The sequence below is a fragment of the Theobroma cacao genome, chromosome 3, assembly GCF_000208745.1.
Source record: "Theobroma cacao cultivar B97-61/B2 chromosome 3, Criollo_cocoa_genome_V2, whole genome shotgun sequence".
NCBI lineage: Eukaryota > Viridiplantae > Streptophyta > Magnoliopsida > Malvales > Malvaceae > Theobroma > Theobroma cacao.
Genome location: NC_030852.1, coordinates 24656242 through 24674983, shown reverse-complemented (window position 1 = coordinate 24674983; position 18742 = coordinate 24656242). Strand labels below are relative to the sequence as shown.

General features: G+C 35.2%; 2 protein-coding genes across 3 annotated transcripts; both read left to right on the top strand.

The window, feature by feature from the left end:
• LOC18604933 (serine protease SPPA, chloroplastic) lies at nucleotides 1337-14077 on the top strand. 2 transcript variants are annotated; one of them, XM_007037643.2, is made up of 13 exons: nucleotides 1337-1834; nucleotides 2498-2681; nucleotides 3229-3366; nucleotides 5755-5925; nucleotides 6003-6106; nucleotides 6545-6612; nucleotides 7431-7597; nucleotides 8699-8768; nucleotides 10953-11107; nucleotides 12068-12173; nucleotides 12399-12486; nucleotides 12599-12742; nucleotides 13588-14077. In XM_007037643.2, the coding sequence occupies exons 1-13, from the start codon at nucleotides 1391-1393 to the stop codon at nucleotides 13816-13818; spliced, it is 2070 nt and encodes a 689-aa protein (XP_007037705.2). In that variant the 5' UTR covers nucleotides 1337-1390; the 3' UTR covers nucleotides 13819-14077. The 2 variants fall into 2 exon arrangements, with proteins under 2 accessions (XP_007037705.2, XP_017973739.1); XM_018118250.1 differs by lacking the exon at nucleotides 3229-3366.
• Nucleotides 14812-17572, top strand: LOC18604932 (G-type lectin S-receptor-like serine/threonine-protein kinase SD2-5). The gene has a single exon (XM_018116974.1). The coding sequence runs from the start codon at nucleotides 14812-14814 to the stop codon at nucleotides 17254-17256; it is 2445 nt and encodes an 814-aa protein (XP_017972463.1). The 3' UTR covers nucleotides 17257-17572.

Genomic DNA, 18742 nt, shown 5'->3' with positions numbered 1-18742 from the left:
CTCTTTTCCCTTCAGTGCCTTCAACAGTCCTTGTTGCACTAACAATGCGCGCATCTTAACACGCCACAAACTGAAATCGTTTCTTCCATTAAACTTTTCAATCTCATACTTGGTCGACGAAGTTGCCATAGCGAGATTCAGATTGACTCAAGACCTTGAAGCTCTGATACCAGTTTGTTGGGAAATTGCGAAATTGTCTCTAAAGAATTACCCAAGATCTAACCCAATCAATATAATAAAGAAAGAAAGAAATCAAATATATCCACAAGAACACAAGAATTTACTTGGTTTGGTCTTTTGATGACCTATGTCTACGGGCACAGTAACAGAGAAAAAATCACTAAGAGAAAAATCAGGAGAATACAAGAACAGTCTCAAACTCAAAACCCTTATCCCACGTACACCTAAATCACTCTATCTAAATCTAGGTTATTATTATTTTTTAACCCATAGGGTCTTTTTATAGTATCAAATACAATAACCTTATCCTAATACAATTAGGAATCTTATCCTAATAAAATTAGGAATTGTTATTCTAATATAACTAGATTTAAATATTATCTTAACAAGGTATACTAGTTTAATTAAAATTAAACAATCCTAATTAAATAACAATTCAAGACTATCTAACATATCTCAAGTGACAAAAGGAATTCCATAGTTGGAGTAGTAGAACAGTAAAAGAAGTGGTGCATGACTTGACGTTTTCCTACTGAGTTCAGGTCCGGATGGACGGAAAAGTGTTCCAGAGGCTCGAGCCTACACAATTACCTTATTGTCCTTGTCTTTTGTCTACCTTCTCTTATTAGTAATTCTCAAGAGACTCGATCATGTAAATGGGTCATTTAGACAATTGCTGATAGACAGGACAAATTCATTTGTTCATTGGAGTAGATCAAATTTCATTCAGGAGAAGAAAGGCAAGAGGAGGTTGCTCTAATCTTCAATGTTTTAGGCATTATGTTTCACATATACGTTATAGAAAGATCAATGACAAAGTTCCTTTTCGTCTGTTGGAATTGTTTTCTGGGGAAAAGTAGATAATATGCCTTAAAGATAATGCACTGGCTGAGTTCATTGATATTCCATTAGACCAAAACTTTTTATTTTTGCAAACAAAAAGAAAAAGCATTGCAATTGATCATAAAAATATTTGTTATACGTTCAAGGACAAGCAGAAGAAGAATAAGAGAAGAATGACAGACCATTTTGGGCTTTGGCCCAAACGATTCACGTAAACACATATCCAGGACTATCTGTCATGCCCAAAAGTGTGACGTGGACGAAACTGCACCTTTTTTCTCCATTCTTTGCCATCCATCTTCATCTTTTTCTGCCTTCGCTCTTTTCCCCTTCAGTTCCTCTCCTTAAATTAAACCAAAAAAATAAAATGTCAAAACTGTTACTCTTCCACACTGCTCATTCCACCCCCAGAATCCACCCCAGAACTCTCACTTCAATCCTCTCAAGGCCTCTTTCAGTCCCTTCTCTTTCCAAATGCCACTCTCCTATTTCTCTCTTTCCTTCAATTTCTTCTCCAGCTCTCCACCCCCACCCCCACCTCCAAAAGCAAAACTTTTCATTCTCTTATTCCTTTTCCACCCGTGCTTTCGATGATTCCTCATCCTCCGCCGAGACCCAGAATGAAAAAGAAGAAAAAGTTGGGAGTCAATGTGGTGAAAAGTTTGAGACTGAGGAGTATCCGAGTGGAGAAGTGGAGTATGAGAAGATGAGTGGGTGGAGGAGTTTCGTTGTTAAGTTTAAGATGCTTATTGCATTCCCTTGGGAAAGGGTTCGAAAAGGCAGTGTCTTAACCATGAAACTGCGTGGCCAGGTTTGGTTCTTTTCAGTTTTAATTTTTCCTTAGGCCTTCTCATTTTTATATATATTTTTTGGTTTTATTTTTGCATTGCATTTTTTTTGCATTTGGTGAAGCAATAATTGAATTTCTACAGATGCTAATGGAGTCGCTACTTTAAGGTGAAATGAATACAATTTGCAGGAATTGTTTTGTTTGTAGAATCTTATGTATATGGATTGTCATTTTTCTGAAAAATTGAGTTATTTTTAATCTTGTTTAGCTGAGTTGTAGCTGGAATTGTAGGTCTGTGGTGCTAGGAAGTCTTCAAGTAATATGCATCTGCGGTGCTGCCCCTCCACAAGAAATATTTCTGATTGTTTGATGATCATTTTTTTTACATTCTCACCATATTGTTTGGTATTTTAGATTATTATGTTTTGCAAATGAAATGAGGGAAAGCAGGTCATCATGTAAGACAGAACCCTTTGATTTTTGATATTTCAGATTATACATATGTCCAGAGTGAGAAGTGTCCAAGATCTAAAACTTGCTAAAATGGCATCTGGATTGGTTCAGCTGTACCCTAATGCCATTAATTTATATTTAAGCTTCTTTTTCCTGAGAAATTGTTGCACTGTAGCTTCTGATATAATTGTTATATTTTGGTTTGAAAGTTTGTACTGTTTTCATGTTCAGATATCTGATCAGCTAAAGAGCCGTTTCTCTTCAGGACTGTCTCTGCCTCAAATTTGTGAGAATTTCGTAAAAGCTGCATATGATCCTCGTATTTCTGGTGTCTATCTCCACATTGAACCTCTGAACTGTGGATGGGGAAAAGTTGAAGAAATTCGGAGGCATATTTTGAATTTTAAGAAATCAGGTAGCCTCACAGAGTTAATTGTCTCACTTCAATTTTGGATATCGGTGCACATGAATTGAACTGTTGGACCTTGGGTATTTGAAATGAGTGAAAACTGGTGAGTTTATTCATTGAGAAGGGTAATAGCTACTGTGGCCGTAACCACATTTAAATAACATTAAAGCATTTTTTTATTGACAACTAAAAGATTCTGTGCATTCATACATGGATGCTTGTGAATGGAAAAGGTTTTTTTTTTTTTTTGGTGTGTAGGGGGTAAGGGGTGTAATCATTTATCTGTACAGTGAATAACCTCTGGTACAAATGTGCTTTAGTTATTCTGTGCAAACATAATGACGATACCTTAGCTCATCTTGCAATGTAAATTCTTTTATCATTTTGATTTTTAATTATGTTTTTCAAGCACTTTTCTCATTAATTAACAGGTGTTACCATATATTAGATATCTGGAGGGTAAAATTTGTTCTATGCATAATGTTAGATATTATTTAACTACATAGATAATTGTTAAAAGGATTTATAGTTTAATCTTTTATGAAACTTATAGGTAAATTTATCATTGCATATATCCCTGCCTGTGGGGAGAAAGAGTATTACCTTGCCTGCGCATGTGAAGAGATCTATGCTCCACCAAGCGCTTATTTTTCTTTGTATGGTTTGACTGTTCAAGCATCATTCCTTGGAGGTTAGTTGGCATAAATTTATCTCACTCACTTTCTTATTGTTTCTTTTGTCATTTTTTTTTTGGTTTTAATTACTATTGAAAAGCTTGTATGTATGGGAACCTTAATCTTTTTATTTTTCTTTTCTACTTGGCTACATCTAAAAGGTGGCATGTCCAACAATGATTACAGTTCAAACTTTTATAGTTGTGGTGGACATTATTTTCTGTTTCTTTGGGCTTATATAAAATCTTTGGTCAAGTCAATTTAATTAGCAGGTCTAGCTAGGGGGATAAATCAGATGCTTCATGTGGGACTAATTAATTATTTGATTTGAGTTAGGTGACAGGTTCCTAGTGGACAATCTGTCTGAAACATTTTTATCATGCTTATTTCTTGCCACAACTGACATAATACGAACTTTACAACTTTGATGCAACAAAATGATTTCTTTTTCTTTTGGAAATTTAATGGACCTTTTTGTTTTCTAGAGCCTTCTAAATATCCCTTTTCACTTCCTCCTATTCTGAGCTCCCAGACGTTTTGTACATAGAAATAGCCAAATAGGAACAACAATAGCAACAAATCAAAATTTTTCCAGTATGTGGTGTTTGTCTTCATGGATCCTATTATGCCATTGTTCTCTTTTAAGGACTATATTCTTTGTAAGATCAATAAAGGAAGTTTCTTTTTGATAGTTTCTGTCACCTTAGATGGCATCATATGTTTAGTAGCATCTTCATACAAGAGTACTTGTAGGCATTCATCTCCATATCCAAATCACCTTAGATGTTTCTCTTGTGTTTTTCTACAATTATTACAACGTCACTCTTGTCTTGGATGTATTTCTTTTATGTCATGAGATTCATCTTAGTGTCCTATATTTGCAGCACCCAATTCTTTGACATGTTGATACTTTCCTGCCAAATATTCAGTTCCATAAATCATGGCTAGTCTTGTTTGCTTGTCTTGCAAAAGGTTTTCTTTTTCCTTATGTGTGTATTTTTTTTCTCACTCTAGACTCAAGATATGCCACTCCATTTCATCCAACGAGCACAGATCCTTCAAATGAAATTTCCATCAATTCTAGTAGTTTCTAAATCATTGATTCAGGGCACTGAAATTGCCTATTTTGTGGTATGTCTAGACCTCCAATTCTCATTATCACTCTATTACATATATTTTCTTTACTAAATCTACATTCTGTGTACTTTGTATAGACCTACTTTAATGGAAACTCTTTTTAACTTCAGAAAGTGATTTGATGTTTCCCTCTTAAACTCAAGCTTAGCACTGCCATGGTTTTTTTCACAACAAATATGTTTAGTAGGGAGCATATACCAAACTTTTGTGTCCTGGATACACCAAATAAGTTTGTGCAATGCTAAGGCAAAAGAATAAGAGTCAAAAGTTATCCTTTGATCTTCTGTAAGCCTCTGTGTTCCTATCATTGGAATAGTTTATGGTTGCCAGTATTGCTAACATAGTTCAACCATTTTGACAAGCTACATCTTTTTTTTTTTTTTGTTATTGTTAAGTTTACAACAACCATTCTAACAAAGGTAAGTACCCGTAGATTGGTTTGTCCAACCATAAATTCTTTGCTCAGTATCTTGTGAACACTATTTAACTGTGTTTTTTATTATAAGAGTTCCAACCTTTCAGAACCATTAACTTGCTAAAACTAGTAATTTTTTCCATGCTGAAATTTCAAGTGAGATAATTCTAAATGTTGCAAAGAATAAAAGATTAGAAAGGTGGTTGTGAATTTTTTAGCCATTTAACTTATATGTAATCATTAGTCCTGTGGTTGCACTGCCATGGAGGATTTGGAGGTGCTAAAAATTACTTATCGGTTGATAAAGCAATTAAGTTTTTTTTTTTTTATTATCATTATTATTTATTTTTTAAAGCATTTGTGGAAGATATTAGTTTAGAACCAGATGGAGAAATATTCATGCTGCTGGCCCTAGTTAGCTGGTGATTATGGCTTAGTTCAATTGATTTCTAGCAGAGTTTTGACGGCCTTTATGACAAAGCGTTTCAATATCCCTTCCCTTTGCCAGAAGCTCTTCTTTGGTGATGCAATGATTGTAGTTGAGTGGTTCTTTTAAGATTATTATTGTAATCCTTGAAAATGAAAATCATGGCACCACCTCTAGTTAGTTATCTTGAAATATGAATAGGTGGAGGGCTATTGATGGAACCAGTATGTAGTTCATTTGCATCTCATAGATGCATAAAATAAATCATCTTGCTGTTGCTATATGTTCTTTTATGTAGCTCCCTGGTTGATGGTTATACTTTCACATTTTCAACTTTTAGCCTACATCTGTTTAATAGTATTTGTCAATGGCATGGTTGTGGCTTGCATTTTAACAATAGATTGGTGGTATAAAATCTATTTGCAGGTGTTTTTGAGAAGATAGGAATCGAACCACAAGTGCAACGGATTGGTAAATATAAAAGTGCTGGGGATCAGCTTACACGGAAGACTATGTCGGAAGAAAATTGTGAGATGCTTACTTCGTTGCTTGATAACATATATGGGAATTGGTTGGATGTAGTTTCTTCTTCAAAAGGTGCTTTTTGTATTTTATAGTTTTGCTTTGATCTCAAATATTAAAGATGATTTTTGGCTCATGCAAATCTTATGCAGGAAAGAAACGAGAAGATGTTGAGAACTTCATTAATGAAGGGATCTATAAAGTAGAAAAGCTGAAAGAGGAGGGCTTGATAACGAATATACATTATGATGATCAGGTAGAATTATCAGATGCTAATGCAGTGTGCTGTTGAAATAAACAAATATATGGCATAATTTCATCTGGTGTTGTACTTGGTAAATCTTATTAATGTAATGCATACAGTGCTCCCTAGCTCCTTAACAGTTGCTTATGGTGGAAAAATTTCCCAAGATCTAGAGCCTCTGAGGGATTAAAAGAAAGAACAAAGTTATCAAGACATACTAATAATCTAGCTGACATTATATATAATTTTATTGAGGTATATAAACTTGGTGGTTCAGACAGCTTGCTATATGTACCATTTACTAACCTTTGATGCCTGCTTTATGCATTATATTGAAGAATGCGGCAGAAAGTGGTCATAAACTGGTGTTAGGGGTTGGTCTCCAGTTTAATTTTTAAGCTAGCTCTCTAGATTTATATGACTAATATTTGATGTTTGTAACTTATGTAGGTTATCTCAATGTTAAAAGAGAGGCTTGGAGTCCCAAAGGATAAAAATCTTCTTATGGTTGATTACAGGTAATTCCTGTCATTTGTCTCCATAATCTTCAGGCATTGAAATTTTTTACTCTGTTATTTCAAGTTTTTTGATGATAATCCTTTTCTACTATGGCCCTTAGGGAATTCCAGCAGTTGATCTTTAAATTTTGATTTTAAGGTTTTAGACTTTTAGTTCTGAACTCCTTGGAAGGGTTCGAGGTGGGGGGGGGGGGGGGGGGGGAGAGGTGGTTATCTACATTGTGTGGCTTAAGCCCTAGTTATATGTACCTCAACAGAGATTTGTTTTTTTCATATCACAAGTTGAGCGTAATGGTTATGAATCCTACTGTTCATTTTGTCATTTTTTGATACATTGATGTAAAAGTTTTAATAATTTCAAAATTTATATCTTGTTAGAGGTCCTTGAGTGGCATATTGGTTTTTGCGTTTATACCGTGTATAATCTCCTCAAGGTCATAGTTACTTGGAAAACTTTAAAATACTGGTTCAATGATCCAGGTAACCTAAGACTTGCATTAGGAAATGCTTTATAATGTAACTAAATTCTGTCTTCGACAATCATTGCTTTTCCCTTTTCTTTTTCTTCTTTTTCAAATGTGTACGTTGTGTTGCAGCATGTTTAGTCTGTTGGTTCTACAACTTTCAACTATAGACATGTGTATGTTACATTCCTGATGTTTCATTGAAGAAGTTTTATCTTTAATATTATATATTCTTTTTTTCTTGGTGATGATTTATGCCACACCAAGCCTACTGTAAAATTTAAGCCATTGCTTGCCAACTCAAAATGGCGTACATGTTAAATTTACTTAACTTTTTTTTGTTGGAAAATGTAGGAAATACTCCAAAGTTAGGAAGTGGACTCTTGGTTTAGCAGGTGGTAGAGACCAAATAGCTGTGATCAGAGCCTCTGGTAGCATTAGCCGTGTCCGGAGTCCATTAAGTGCGCCAAGTTCTGGTATCATTGCAGAGCAAATCAATGAAAAGATTCGTAGTGTTAGAGGTATTACCTGATTTTACCTTTCATGCAATGATGTGTAGATGAAATAAACTCTAGCTCTAAATTTTACATTTAACAGGACCATATCCAATGTCTAAGCAACTTTATACTGACAGACAAATAAGTGCAATTCATAGAATTGTGTTTGAAGCAGTCCAAAGTTGTCTGATTACATGGTGGCATGGGTTCTGCCAGTAGCTAAATGCATTATGATAGAAACCTGGATCTTGACAACCTTAACTGTTCAAATGGAAGTATTTACTTATTTTGAATCTCAGTTGCATATGCACTGGTTCCACCTTCAAAGAGGGAATAAAACAATAAAGCATATTGCATGCTTTTTCATCCTGAGTTTACAAGGCTTAAAGTTTGACAAATACAGAAAAAGGTAAAATATGATTGTCTTATTTGTGAAGTATGTTTCTTCAAAAAGGTAATTTGGTAGTCAACTTGAAATGTTACCAGGTAGCTTCATAACACAACGGTCCATGTAGAAGAAAGTACTCAAAGAGCAGAAAATGTGACATTAAATAACGAGGACCAGAATTGCAAAATATTAGAGAACTAGGATTCGGTTGAGAGAGAATTAGGATTTAAGAGAGAGGGAGAGGGAGATCAAATGTTCAGTCAAATAATATCAACCTTCTGCAGTGACTGAAAGAAAATAGCCCAAAAGACATAAGTCCTTAAGATTTAAATATTTGTCACTGGCATGAATGGTGTTTTGCTGCATTTATTTGTTAGTTTACTTTTGAATGATAAAGACTATTAAATCATATTCACTATTACTATATGCTTTTACAATAGTTACATAAATGGACATTAATGTTTGTTTGATGAATTGAACAAAAAAAAGAGTAAAATCATGGCTTTTTCAAAGCTCACTAGTGTTTATGTACTACAAAACAGATAGCTTTTACAATCCTTCTTTGGTGGATATTATTAGTTATATCCAAAGAACATGTGTGCATTTACATGTACAAAGTTACTATAATTTAGTTTCTGCATGGGTGTTGGCTTATTTATGTCAGTTACTACTAATCCCCATTCCTCCCACCCTTAGTGATTTTTTTTTTTTAACAATTAAGTTGACATTTACTGCAGAGTCGAAAAGATACAAGGCTGCTATCATCCGAATTGACAGCCCTGGAGGTGATGCTCTTGCTTCAGATTTGTAAGTGCAGCTATAATTTGACATTTTCTAGTAAGTGTCATTTTAAGGATCTAATTATTGTCAGACAACTAAGAATGTATAAGCTTTTGTTATCTGTGCAATACTGCAATGTCTTGTTTTCCTCCTACATTTTGTGGTACATGAAACTTTGTGGAGTTAGTAGTGGATCAGTTTTGGTTTTTAGCATGGTAAATAAGCTTGCATTTGTCAAAGTTTACCATGTGTATTTTCTGGTGGTGTGGCTGGAGAAGTGGTTAGTCTGAAAACCTCCCCTGCCCATCATACTACTAGTGTAATCTCATTGGTGTAACTATATTTCATGAGTTTCTAATAAACATAGGTATTTTATTCTAAAATTAGATAAATCACACGTGAATATTTTAAGTTGAAGCATGTGCCCTCAGGTAGGGAAGGAACAGTTATTTGGGTCTGTGTTGCCAGTAGCCCAGTAGCAATGTTCCATGTTCAAGATTAGCAAGGTTCGCAATGGCTCATGAGTGTTCCTGAGTAAGTGGGTAAACTTTTGAACCTCTAAATGAATCAAGAGAGTTTTGGCTTTTGAATTTATCAGATCGTTGCTGATGATAGCCTTGCTGATATATCCATCCGACTAGTCTTCGGTCCTTCGACATATACCTTACCTGTTGCTAACAGTGGCCTCAAACAATTTGCAAACAATAAAGAGAGTTTCTACCATTGATCTTGTAGTGCCTGACTGCCATGAGTAAGCAAGCTAGTACATTAATCTCTATCAAATGTGTAGGCTAAATGCTACGAGTTCCATCAATTTGAACCTGTAAACTTTGTAGGCAATAGAGTGGGAGAATGATGTAGGAAGCTAACTAAAAAGTTGGAGTGATTTTAATTAGGGTAAAGAAGAGAGGATTAGTTGCATAGTCATCTTAGAGTTGGAGGATATGGCAAGTCATTCTGCCTACATGCTGCAGTGGACAGCTCTTTCTTCTTTCCACGTCGAATCAGTTGCGGATGTTCTGAAGCTGAAAATTCATCTTTATTTTTCTTTTAAATGTCCAAAATGTAAAAGAAGAGATGATATTCGACTGTTGGAGGTTGTGTGTGTCTAGGTTTCTCTACCTCAGGAGGTAGGTGAGCCTCAGTGCTGGATTTGGTACAGTAATGTTCACTGCTGCTTGCTTGCAGTGTGCATTAGTTCCAGTGTGGCTTTGTTAACTGCATTCACCATTACTCTTTTTTCAGCTTTTTTATGCATTGCATTTCTTCAATGTCTGAGGTCCGATAGAATGTTTTAATTTTAAACAGTTTAGGAAGGGAATATCAGATGCATAAGTATACATAATGATTTCAAAATCACAGGATTTATACTTGAATGGCCATGCTTTGCTGCTGTATCTATACCATGTTGCTTCTGATGGCTGCATTGGCTTTTATTGCTCACTGGCTATTTAGATGCTTTCATCTAATTCAATTCTGTAAGTCAGCTGAAGATGAGAAGTTCCATACCAACTACCTGTGTTTTATTGCTCACTGGTTATTTAGATGCTTTCATCTAATTCAAATCTCAATGTCAGCTGAAGATGAGAGGTTCCATACCTAGTATATCTATGACAATGCATCTTGGTCTCATTTTTAATTTCTCTTTGCAGAGCACTAATGTTTGTGATCATCATGTGGTCCTCCAAGCCATTGTTTTTTCTTTTTTTTTTTTTAAATTTTGGCAGTGAAACTACGTTTTTGAGGCAAATGATTGGCTTAAGATATATAGAATATTATATATGTTAACCTTGGATGATTATCTGGGACCAAAAAAGAGAAGTAAATGAATCTATGTGAAAGATTGACAGATGAGGAACATAGGATACTGATGTTCTCAGATCTAAATAGTGCAAAGAAAGTGCACCAAAAACTAATAATCCAGCATGCATCCTGGTCATTTTTGCATATTATAATGAGAGAATGACATAAACAAAATAAACCATATCCCTATAAAACGTGTAGAACTTTGAGAATTTGGATATAAATATTTTTTTTCTGACATGTAATTTTTTTTTTGATTCATTCTGAATCATTTCAAATTTGGAACGTTGGTATCATATGCTAACAATCAGCATTTGTATTGCTTTTTGAAATAAAAAAATGGAATATGAAAAAGAAAATCTATTATGGTCCATTGGCTAACTATTGTTGATGTTTTATCATATCCAGAATGTGGAGGGAAATAAGACTTTTGGCTGAATCAAAACCTGTCATAGCATCCATGTCTGATGTGGCAGCTAGTGGGGGATATTATATGGCTATGGCAGCTGGGACTATCGTGGCTGAAAATTTGACTTTAACTGGTTCAATTGGAGTTGTCACAGGTGAACCAACTCTCTGAAATTTGATAAGCATGGGGTTTCTATGGCTGTAAAATAAAGAGATTGAAGTTGGTTGGGAGTCAGAAAACTGCCTATAAGTAAGCTACATATGAAAGGGTTTTTTTTTTTTAATTTGTATATTCATTCTTTCTCTCAAGACATGAGTAATACATCTAAAAAGAATATTAAATATTTGGCCAGAGGGAATTAAATAGAAATATCTAAAAGATACAGATCTGTTGGGTCCTCACAATCAGCAACTTGTTATAAGTTTTGCAACTTCTGTAACAACCTTGAAAATCAAATATTTTTCCATTGAGTTTGTCCCCAAAACCAAAATATCCAAGCCTTATACCAGATTGCCAGTTGCAGATATCTGAGAGATGAAATGACCAAATGTCTCATTTTGTACATGGTTCCTACTTTGTAAAATTTTTATAATTTTTTATTTTAATTGAATGTCCTTGTTGAATTACAGTTCAATTGTGATGCTAATATAATGCTTCTTCAACAAGGAAACCTGCAAACTAATTGCTTGAATTCATTCCTTATCTCTAGTTTATTATGACTAGACTAGTGACAGTAACCTTCAAGATTCTGGTTTCACAAATATTTTTATGATAAGGTACTGTCACAGATCTCTGACTAGAAATAATCTAAGCAGTTTGTTGATGAATAATTCAATATGGTTTTTCTCACCGTACACCACACGAAAATACTCTCATACAGGAATCAATTCCTTTTTGTACTGCTATCTTCATTAGGCTGTTCCAACTAACAAAATAAAAAGAAGATAATAGTAAAATGCTTTTGTAGATCTTAATTTGCCTTTTCCTCGTTTTTATGAACAGATTGCTTTTGTGGCTGAAAACCAAAGATGTTGGCTTCCTACATAAGCCTTTTGGATTTTTGCAAGTTATAAAATCAATTTCGATTTTGTTTTTCCTTTTTGCTCGCTTGCAGGGAAGTTTAATTTGGGGAAATTATACGAAAAGATTGGCTTCAATAAGGAGGTCATATCAAGGGGAAGATATGCTGAACTTTTTGCAGCTGAGCAGCGGCCTTTAAGGTGAATGTTTTTGTTGGATAGTTTGATTATGTCGAAAGTAAAAAGATATCCAGATTAGAGTATGATTTGATATTTGAGTTAAAAGCCAAGTTCTGCCCCTTGCCTGTTAATTATTCTTTGTCCTATTACTGGTCTTTTTTTTTTTCTTTTTTCGAAAAGCAGTTGTTATTTTGTTTGGATTTTCTTTTTTAATAGACTAAAAGATAACTAATTTTAATATACCAGATCGGATGAAGCCGAGCTTTTTGCCAAGTCTGCACAGAATGCATATAAACAATTTCGAGACAAGGCAGCTTTCTCAAGATCAATGCCTGTATGTTTTTCCTTTTGATCTCCAGTTTTAGAAGCAATGCCAAGTTGCCTCTCTATTTTTCTTTAGAAGGGAAAAGGGGGAAAAAACCCTCTGAATATGAGTCATTCAACAGGTAGAAAAGATGGAAGAGGTTGCACAAGGCAGAGTATGGGCAGGTAGAGATGCAGCTTCACGTGGTTTGGTAGATGCTATTGGGGGGCTTTCTCGGGCTATTGCAATTGCAAAACATAGGGCCAATATACCCCAGGACAGGAAGGTGAGTTCTTTACTGTTCATTTTATGACATGGAAACTTATTCCAAGGATGGATATTACTATTGTTCAAATATCATTTTGAAAAAGCACAACTTACTCCAGATTGGTTTGGTAAACTCTGTAAATTTATGATACCTGACATGCGTAAAGATTTTTTCTGTTATGAAATTTGATATTATAACCCCTGGGATGGATGATATGATGACTTAGTCTTCAGATATCATTATGTTCTTGTAGTTTCCTTGGTTTAATACAACAGAGATACTGCTATGTGGATGGCCAAATCAATATGAGAAGAGACCTAACGTTTCTGTCATGTAGCCGATGCAGTACTGCCCTAGAGGGACCTAGGCTTTTGCATCTTAGTCTCGCAGTTTTTCAATCTTGAGATTTCTATTTGGTGGTTAACAACTCTTGTTCTCAGACTTATCAGGAGAAATCCTGTAGGATAATCTATGTTTGCAAGGCTTGTGTTGTGGAGGAATCAGTTTCTTGGCATTGTTAGTGGCCACTAGGTGTAACTTGTAAGCAACAGGGAATTAGCCACCATCCGTTAGGGCTGATACAAAATGCTATATGATAGAACTGCATCCTGCTATATAATATAGAATAGGACACATGTTCATGTTTTTCTGCATCCAAAATAAATTGTGCACTCATATCATGTTAAAAACTTATGCTCTCAACGCTTTGCACATAACCTATTTGGGTTGAGTGTCTTTTTTGTCTTGTTCTTGTTAAGGACAGCTTTTTACATTTTTCTTCTTCGAAAATAAATTATACATCATATGTCATGTTGGAAAATTATGCTTTCTCAAATATAGATGAATGTGATATAATGGAGTAGGTTACACTTGTTGAGTTGTCGAGACCTTCTCCGACACTACCAGAGATCTTAAGTGGCATAGGGAACTCCATAGTTGGAGTAGACCAAACGCTAAAAGAAGTGCTGCAAGACTTGACGTTTTCAGATGGAGTTCAGGCCCGAATGGATGGAATCGTGTTTCAGAGATTGGAAGGATTGTCTAATGCTACGCCAGTCTTCAGTTTGATAAAAGATTACCTCGGTTCACTTTGAGCTTTAAACAATTGCCTTGTCCTCATTGTTTTGGCTGCTTTCTTATAGTAACTCTCAAGAGAGTATTTTGAGTTGATAAATTTTTAGATGGATTCTTTAGACATGGAAATTTATTTCTTCATCGGAGTTAATCCATTTTTATAAGAGAAGAGACTGCTCTATTGTTCGTTATTTTCAGATATTTATAGCAATGGAGCATTATGTTTCCCATTTAACGTTGTGGAAAGATAAATCATAAAGTTCTCTTTTTCTCTTTGAATTGTTTGACCTTTCTTTCTTTTATGAATTGGCCTTAAGTTTATGCACTGACTGAGTATTCCCTGTGAATGTTAAAGCCTATAATGGTTGGTGACCTGACCGAAGTTTTTTGTTCGTGTAGTGCTTCATTCCCCATCTCCAGGCTGGTCAAATCCAGCCCAAGGGGGACAAGGAAAAAGAAAAATTCGTATTCATAATTATTGTAAAAAAACATGTGTAATCCAATATATAACATTTTTTTTTCTAAAATATTACATTTAGCTTATTTAATTTATTTATTTTTAAATAGTTAAGAATTATCTAAACGTCCTCTGCCAAAAGAAATAAGGTGTTCGTTCTTTTTGATGGAAAAAAACACTATAATTGGCTTTTGCATTTCAAGTGATAAAAAAAAAAAAGAAAAATCGCTCTGTGAAGTATAATTTGGGCTTAATTTTCTTTCAACACGACGTACAAGTTTCGCAGATCAATGCGCTTCTCCTTCCCAGCTTTTTCCCAGTAGTTGCTAGTTGCTAGTTGCTACTTGCTACTTGCTTGCCCCTACTGCGTTGACCTGTGCGAGGAAATGATACTCTTCTTGTTTCCCCTCTCTTTTTCCACGGACTTTTCTTCTCTTTCTCGGTGTTAAAAGTGATTTTCATATGATAACATGAATTGTTAAATTACATTACCCAACTTGACACCATTCTTGCAGCTTATTCTCCAATTTGTAAGGCCATTGACCGTCTTAGAGCAATGACGATTGGCAGGAGCACCTGTAGCTACTTTCTAATAATACTTTTGATTCTACTTATTTCCTTATCACTTCTGATTAGTGCTGAAACAGTAAACTACCCATCATCTGTCGACTTCCCGAATTCCTGGAGAAACATTCCGTCATCTGACTTAAGTTTCTGGGAGACAGCTGGTGTGAGACCGATCCTTGTTAATGGAATGTTCGTTTGTGGCTTCAACTGCAGCTTTGTGGGTGACAGTTGCCTATTTGCTGTCTCCATCTTCAAGACCAGTTCTGATGGTAGCGCTAGCTTTTCTCCTCAAGTGGTGTGGTCTGCTAATAGAAACAATCCAGTTGGGCTTGGAGCAATATTGCAACTGACTAGAGAAGGAAGGCTAATCTTGCAAGACGACAACGGTGCAGTGGTTTGGTCCCCGAATACAGTAGGTAAGCCAGTTTCAAGGTTAAACTTAACTGCAGAGGGAAACCTCATGCTGTTTGACAAAACCAATAACACGGCTTGGCAGTCATTTGCTCATCCAACGAACTCTTTAGTTCTTGGTCAAAGGCTAGTGACTGGGCAGAAGTTAAGGGCAAGTGTATCGACATCTAACTCAAGTGATGGTTTGTATGCATTTGCTATCACTGATGGCTGGTTCACTGCTTATCTGGAAGCAGATCCTTCCCAAATCTATTACTCCAGCTATTTGGATGAGGAAATGAATACAGGGAAACTTTATGCTGAATTTCAAAGTGGAAGGTTTGGGAGTTTCATCGTGGCAGATTCAGCTAATTTTATACAGCTGGGAAGTGACGGTCACTTGAAGACATATGAGTGGAAAGAACCGAAATGGGAGGGGGTTGATCTATTCGACATTGATCGATGTGATTATCCATTGGTATGTGGAAAATATGGCTTTTGTTCAGAAAACGGATGCGACTGCTTTGGATTTGCAACTCAAAGTGATCCAACTTATTTTAGGCCAATAAATTATAGAGAGCAGGATCTTGGGTGTACCGCAAATTTACCCACTTCTTGTGATCTAGCTGAACATCAGAGCCTTCTCGAGCTCCGGGACGCTGATTATATTAGGAACCAATATAACGGTATTTCTAGTAGGATCACAAGTAAAGAAGATTGCAAGCAGGCCTGTTTAAAGAACTGTTCTTGCAAAGCTGCTACATTTGTCGATCGGTATTCGAGCTGCTATTTGATATCTGAAGTCTTCTCCTTCAGAATGACGGTTTCTAATTTTAATCCACCCCTGGTCTCAACTTTTATAAAGGTTCAAAATAATCCAATTGCAGAGAATTCTAACAAGAACCCTGCACTACCAAATCTTCCTAAAAGGAGAAGAGAGGATATAGTGGTTATTCTGGGCTCAACTCTTGGAGCTATATTTGGTGTGTTTCTTATATGCATTTTCCTTTTTCTACGAATTAAAAGGGGGTTCAAAGAGGTCGAGGAGGATTATCTAGACAACATATCGGGAATGCCAACTAGATTCTCTTACGAAGAGTTAAAGAACGTCACAAAGAATTTTAGCAACAAGCTTGGCGAAGGAGGATTTGGATCAGTTTTTCAAGGAACATTACCTTCGGGTTCTGAAGTTGCAGTGAAATATCTTGATGGCTTTGGTCCAGTTAAGAAGTCCTTCATAGCGGAAGTTCAGACCATTGGAAGCATTCACCATTTCAATTTGGTAAGTTTGGTTGGATTTTGTGCTGAAAAATTTTGTAGGCTTTTAGTTTACGAGTACATGCCTAATGGGTCGCTGGATAGGTGGATCTTCAACAAAATCCCAGAGCTTGCTCTAGGTTGGCAAATTAGGAAGAAAATCATTTTAGATATAGCCAAGGGACTAGCCTATCTTCACGAAGAGTGCAACCAAAAAATAATTCACTTAGACATCAAACCCCAAAATATTCTTTTAGATGAGAATTTCAATGCTAAAGTTTCAGATTTTGGGTTATCTAAGCTAATTGGAAGAGACCAAAGCCAAGTGATAACAACTATGAGGGGAACGCCAGGTTATATGGCCCCTGAATGGTTAAGCTCAGTCATTACTGAGAAGGCAGATGTCTATAGCTTTGGTATTGTAGTCCTAGAAATTTTGTGCGGGCGAAAAAATGTGGATGGATCTCAACAGGAGGAAGATAGGCATTTACTGGGTGTTTTTAGTAGAAAGCAAGAAGAAGGGCAACTTCTGGATCTAGTTGATAACTGCAGCGATGATATGCAGTCAAATGCAGTCGAAGTTGTGGAGATGATGAAGGTTGCGGCATGGTGTTTACAAACTGAATATTCTAGGAGGCCTTCCATGTCCACGGTGGTGAAGGTTTTTGAGGGTTCAGTTGATGTTGCGGGTAACTTGAAAGACAATTTTCTAAATGAATTAACACCGGAAGCTTTGGGGACTTTTGCTTCAACAGTTTCACCATCTACGTTATCTGGGCCGAGGTGAAAGTCAAGGAAATCTTCAAATTAATTCATGAAGATGGGATGTAAGGTATGTTCCCAAGCTCAAGAGTGATAGTTCAATTCAATTCTCTGTTCGTTGCCATTGCATTTGCCTATTTGGATATGGTCGCCCCTTTTAATTTTGTGCATTGTATTGCTTTTACAATTCCCCTACCCAGTATGTTCGAAGCTTTGTTTTGTTTCATGTAGGATGCATCCTTATTTTCATCCGAACTTTTGGGTCCCAAGAAAAGGTTGTCCAGTTTGTAAGATATCCTTTAAGGCCGAGGCCGAGACAATGGTAGAAAGTAATTTTTTTTAGGCAATTATTAATTTAAGTGAATGTAAATCCTTTCAACTGTTAAAATGATCTATTCAGTGCATACAACTAACCATAGAAAAAAAAATTCAAAAAGTTTTTCAATTAACTTTGTAATTCAAAATGTAGAAAAAGAAAAAGCCAAGTAGGGCCATCTCTTTTGACAAAAAATAAAAAAGAAATTCAAAATTGGACACTATTAAATACGGCAGAGGAAATAAAATTCTAAAGTATCATTTCACATTAATTTTTGTTGGTTAAATTATAATTATAATTATTAAAAAATAAAATTTATCTCGCGGAAAAAATTGATAATTACATTGAGGATTTTATTTATTTTTCCTACGTGATCAGTTTTAAGCAAAATTTAAATTAATTGAAAAAGAAAAAAAAATTAGACTCAACTGATCCTTACGATGATTCACTGTTAACTTTAGTCTCTCCCTCTCAAAATGACCATTTTTACAAGAGGGAGCACTATGATTGATATTTAAAATTTTTTAATTAAATTTTATTCACTTTTACCTCTTGAACTTAACTTAAATGACTCTTTCTTAAATAATTTTATACATTTAAGTATTATTATTCTAGATTGTACAATTAAGAATAATTGATAACATGCCGATATCAAATTTAATATCATTTAATTAGCTGATGTGGCATATCCAAGTGGAATTTTTCAAAACTTGAATAATGTTAGGTGGACAAATATTTGACACATGACTCCAGGCAAACATCCGCGGAATATACGTCCCTTTTACATTGCCACGGTAGTCGCCTTTTATGAATTTTCTTAACTGAAAAACGGAGTCAATTACAATAAATTAAGTGATAGAAGCATACACATAAATTAGAAAAATAAAGAAAAAAAAAGAAAAATAAAGTAGCTGGAAGAAGGCAAAGAAAGAAAGAAAATTGAGAATAATAAATCAGCCAACTGTCTTTTTGACTCTAGAGTATACTCTTTTCTCTATTTATTGCTCAAAATTTCTTTTGTCAAGTGTCTTTCTTTCCTTGCCCAAAATGGATTCAAGGTCATGCAGCACTTCTCTTTTACTTCGCATATAAAATAACGTCATTAATCGAGGAAGGATTTACAAGAAAAAGGAGATTGAAGACTCAAAAGTAGTGGAAGATCGTGTCCTTTCCCTATAAATTATGCACTATAAAA